The sequence below is a fragment of the Loxodonta africana genome, chromosome 21, assembly GCF_030014295.1.
Source record: "Loxodonta africana isolate mLoxAfr1 chromosome 21, mLoxAfr1.hap2, whole genome shotgun sequence".
Taxonomy (NCBI): Eukaryota; Metazoa; Chordata; class Mammalia; order Proboscidea; family Elephantidae; genus Loxodonta; species Loxodonta africana.
Genome location: NC_087362.1, coordinates 25666973 through 25672278, shown reverse-complemented (window position 1 = coordinate 25672278; position 5306 = coordinate 25666973). Strand labels below are relative to the sequence as shown.

The window sequence follows — 5306 nt, the reverse complement described above, 5'->3', positions numbered from 1 at the left end:
GAGGTTGAACATGAGAAAAATTTCCTGCATTAAATATTTAATATTAAGTATTTCTAAACCTGGCAACCAACGGCATTAAATAGTATCCCAAATTCCAAACAGAGGTCTCATCAAGAAATATGTGAAGCCTGTCCTGGAACAGATGCAGAGAGACAAAACTCCTTCCTGTGAAAAGCAGTCAGGTGTAGCGTCATGAATGTTCCCTTGAATCACTATGCATGCAGGTCCCCAGAGAGGCACTAAACACGTGGGGAAACCATAACTTCTAAGAGAAAACCCTTTTCTGACTTCCTTCCCCTGCACCTGCTGAAAAGATGGGTCACTAACCTGAGTAGTTCCTGAATATCCCCTACAGACCATCCTGCTTGCGACTCCCTATAAGGAGGTTTGTGTCATGGCTCACACTGACTTCCCCTCACTGTGTCTTTCGCACAGTAATACACGGCCGTGTCCTCAGGATTCACAGAGGTCAGTTGTAAATAAACTTGGCTCTTGGAGGTGTCCTTGGTGATGCTGAGCCGGGACTTCAGAGCTGGGTTATAGTGTGTGCTTCCACCACTACCAGCTATTGCACCAACCCATTCCAGCCCCTTTCCGGGAGCCTGGCGGACCCAGCTTACAACATAACTGGTTAGAGAGAATCCAGAGAAAGCACAGGTGAGGGACAGGGTCTGCGAGGGCTTCACCACTCCTGGGCCTGACTCCTTCAACTGCACCTGAGACAGAATACCTGGGGACAAAGAGAACCACAGTGAGTCATGTGCTCAGATGCAGCATCCCCATACCTTCATGTCTGAATCTCTGAGACACTCACCTCTGGGAGCTGCCACCACAAAGAGAAAGACCCATAGGTGCTTCATGTTCCCATGGATGAGATCCATGTCTCCCAGATAATGTTCTCCCACATGAAGAGGAACCTGAATTTAAGTGAATATGTGCTGTGACTTCATCTGACTAGCTATGTGGGATTTGCATGTGGGAGGTGCATTTGTGTGTAAAGGTGAAAAAGGCTGAAGGGAGGCCCCTTTCTCTAGCAGTCTCACCAGATTAAAGATGCTGCCTGTCCCCTTGGGAGAACAGTCCTCTGCCTGGGTCTTCCCTTCACCAAGCTCAGGATTCTCTTAATAACCAAGACGCTCCATTCAGTCAGCATATGTCCATGTTTTAGAAGTTACCTCTGAGGTTCCAGGGAAAGAGACCAAAATCCTTGGGGAAAGTAGTTCTTCATCCCATGAGACCTTCGCTTCCTCACAGGTTGTCTCTGCAAGAACAATTCAAGTGTGCCTGGTGAGATTCCTTTCCTCTAATTCACGACCTGAGGTGTTTAAAAGCTGATCCAGGGGGTGGGGTGCCAACAACAGGGCTTATCTTTGGTTCACTTGGCATGCCTCTGAAGCTCTCTATTCTCCCCCTGAGATACACTATGTTGTAAAGGTAGATTTATTCATGTCCTTTTTCTATTTTTCAAATCCTGCCTCTTGGGCCTGAATTTTGTCAGGGTTTCTTACATAGAAAACTTTATTTCTTCTTGGATTATTCCCTTCTGTCTTTGGCCATATGCACACATTATCTATGCACCATTTTCCCTGAATTCAGGAATTTCTAAATTGAAGTCTTCTTTTAAATATTGGCATATTATTTTTAAAAGAAAAAATATGGACCCATGCCAAGAGCAAGCTAGTATGTAAGCCTTCCTCTATTCAAAAGACAGAACAGCAAGGGCCTTTGTGGGAAGATTTGTGATAATGATGCCATGAGACGCCTGCCCAATATCTCACAGGGTTGAACACCAGAACCATTTCCTTGTCCTGAAAGCACATTAGAACACCAGGGTGTACACAGAGAAATGCAAAGTTCTGTTTAGGATCACGGAAGCTCTGTTCATCACCTGACGTGAGCCCTACAGACCCCAGATCTGCATCCACCAAGGCTGATATTTTAGTGACCCCCGAAATTCTAGTTTAAGCAGAACGCAGAGATTAGTGGTTACCAAGGGTTGCAAGGAGGTATAGGAAGGGAATGCCTGTTTAATGAATTCTGGTTTTTCTTGTCGTGCAATGAGCATGTCTTCGAACTAGGTAGAGTTGATGGTTGCATAACATTGTGAACCCACTAAATGCCACATCTTAAAATGTTTAATTTTAAATTATGTGAACTTTATCTTTTTTGTTTTAAGACACAAAATGGACCCATAGGTGTAAAAAGGCATCTAAAGAAAATTCTCTTTTCTAAAAAGAGTGACATGATTCTCAAAGCAAACGACAATATGAAAACAAAACAGACGAAAAACCTTGTTTTTCCTTTACTACAATAGGAGCTGCTTTGAAAGTCATCCTTGTTAAGGTGACCAGGGATTGATGATTGTGTGCACACTCTACTATAAAATGCGAAAAAAAAAAATTTTCTTGTTTGAAATTAAGAGAAAATAAATAATACAATCCTCCAAATTGTAAATAGGGTTTCCTGTGAATCTGTTGCTGGGCAGTTCAAGAGAAGCTAACTCAAGACACAGTTCAAAAGTCCATTTTTGCTCAACCCAACACCTGTTCCTGGTTCTGGGATCTGTGTTTTGTGGTCCTGAGCAAAGCTCCTCTTGCCTTTTAGGCAGGTTTGTGTGCTTACATTGTCTTCCCCTCACTGTGACCCTGGCAGAGCCATATATGTAGTGTCCTCAGCAGTCAAGGAGCTCAGCTATAGGGATACTGTTTATTGGATGTGTCTGGGTTGATGACTAGTTGGCCTTTGACAGACAGCACATAGTGTCAGTACCACCCAGACCTGTAGTACATATTTCCCATGCACTGAAGGCCTTGCTCTGCGGGGTGCCTGATCCCGTTCAAGTAGCAGTACTGCAGGAGACCGAGTCAGCAGAGAAGGTGCAGGTGAGGGTGAGGGTCTTTGAGTAGCTCACCACCTGAGGGCCCGACTCCTGCAGCTGCAACTGGTACTGGACTCACACACCACACCCATTCCCATTGAGACCATGAGGGTCATAGAGGTTTTACAGGTTTGACGACCATAGACAGCTCTTGGATGAACAGGGGCCAAAGCTACACAAGGGAAATTTCAAAGCTAATTCCTAATGCAAGTTAGATGCAGGCAGGTGGAAGAAGACCAAGTGATGACAGCCACATGTGTGGGTTGAGTTTGGAACCTCCGCATATTCCAGCATTGGCAACTTTACTTTAGTCACAGAGTCCCAATGTACCTGCACTGATTGATTGGCTCTCATTCATTCATTTGGAGATCTGAGAGCCAGACACACAAGAAACACTCTTCTTTACCTACGACAAATCAGTGAATCAAACAACCAACCTACCAATGAACCAATCAAACAAACAATCTATTCCCTGTAGGACCTATATTCCAGGGTATTATGAGTTAGCTCACATTACATCCTCCTCACAGACTCAGGCAGAACTACAATGCTGCAGTAAAAACCATGTGATCAGCAACTTCATGTTGGAAAACACACAGAGCAAAACAGAATGTTTCACCTTCATGATTGTCCTTCAGTCTGCTGCTAGTTCACTAATTATTGGTAGGAAATGCAATGTCTTCACAGAAGTTTCATTTGCGAGGGTATAAAAACAAGTTATTCCATTAATGGTAAGCCTGGTGACATAACAATGGCTTCGGGGAATTTTTTTTTTTTTTTTTTCCTCTTCTCTTTATTGTCAGAAATCATGGACTTAGGACTTTGGTAATGATTAATAGACACATTTGGGAAAGAAAAACACAAATTATTTCCTCTTTTTTTAATTTCTTACCTACTTTCCTTAGACATTGGCCTAGGAGTTGAAGGATTGGTTTGTTTTCTACATTTCATGGATCACAGCCTAGTAACATTGTAGATGTGTATTTCCTCTGAACTTCAGGAGATTTCCAAATATGGAGACTATTGAACTCATACACATCTGAGTTCCCTCAAAGAACTTGGACCTTACTGAGGCAGGACACCCATACTGCAACTGTTAAAGGACCCCAGGCTTGCTTGACAAGGCCATAGATGTGATGGAGACAAATAAAAAAGTGGAGGAGATGGTAACTACAATATGAGTGGCCTACATAAGTGATCAAAAAGAAACCAAAACCAAACCCAGTGCCGTTGAAAAGTGAAGACTTTGATTCTTTGGGTCGGCCAGAGAAGTACAATTTGGGATTTAGCTTTAGCAACCAAAGATCACACATCCAAACACATAATCACATCTTGTGGGTCTTAATTGTAGTTATCTCAGCCCATTCACAACCCTCTCATTCATGAAGGTTCTGGTGTAGAAATTGCACTGCAACACCTGGGGAAAGGGGAAGCGGGGAGCTGTGAAAAACAGTCACAGAGATAGAGCTGGAAACTATTTCCAGAAGCTGATAGCTTGGCTGCCAATTCCAACTGACTTACTCAGCATATCAATAATTATCCTGATATCTTTTGTTCCAGTCACTGGATTAAATTGTAAATACAAAGGAAGTGGAATCATCTTTTGGAGTTTATACTTTAATTACAGGACAGATATTAAATAAATATACTACCCTGATAAAAGGTATAAGGACAAATTATAGGAAATCCTTCTGCGGATGGGTTACTAGGGTCAAAAATATATAAATACACATAAGAAACAGCAACGGGTACATATATGCTTTCAGCGATCAAGTTAATGTATTTCAGATATGCAGTAGAACCTACAACCAGATGTGTACCATGGGAGCTTTATTAGAGGAATGGGGGAGGACAAACTGGGAACAGCAAATTAAACAACACATAGCACTCAACATTAACTTATAATGGACCTGGGGTTCCTGCACAGAGAAGCTCCTAGTCCAGGGGAAGATTGACAAGAAGGACCTTCCTCCAGAGCCGACACAGAGAGAAAGCCTTCCCTTGGAGCTGATGCCCTGGATTTGGACTGGTACTGACTGGTTAATCTGCCCCTGGTGCCCTTTTCTACCAGTAGTACATATGTATCATCCACTTTAGCCCCTTTCCTAGTGGATGGTGGTTTCAATCCCAGCAGTGCATCACGGGACAGACAGGTGATTATAATTACGAGGGAGGAAGCTGGACTATTGTAGTGTGTAGATGTCAAAGGATTTGAATAAAATATACAAGATACGAAGATTAAATATTACAGAAATTGGTACCAGAAGCACAAATGGGGGGTTGGTGATGGAATAACCTAGAGTGTTGCCTTGGGAAGAAGAATCACAGAGCACTCTAAAAAGTTGCAAGACAGAAAATACATCCACCAGAGGAGGTCCTGGCTCAGAAGGTCATTGTGAGAAGAGTCCATTTGCCGATGGAATGGTGT

At 42.9% G+C, this 5306-nt stretch overlaps 1 gene segment (V, D, J or C); it reads right to left on the bottom strand.

The window, feature by feature from the left end:
• Nucleotides 1-392: 392 nt before the first annotated feature.
• LOC104846676 (immunoglobulin heavy variable 4-59-like) lies at nt 393-881 on the bottom strand. The segment is given in 2 exon segments: nt 393-730; nt 815-881. Coding segments are annotated over 2 exon segments (405 nt in total).
• Between the last annotated feature and the right edge of the window lie 4425 nt (nt 882-5306).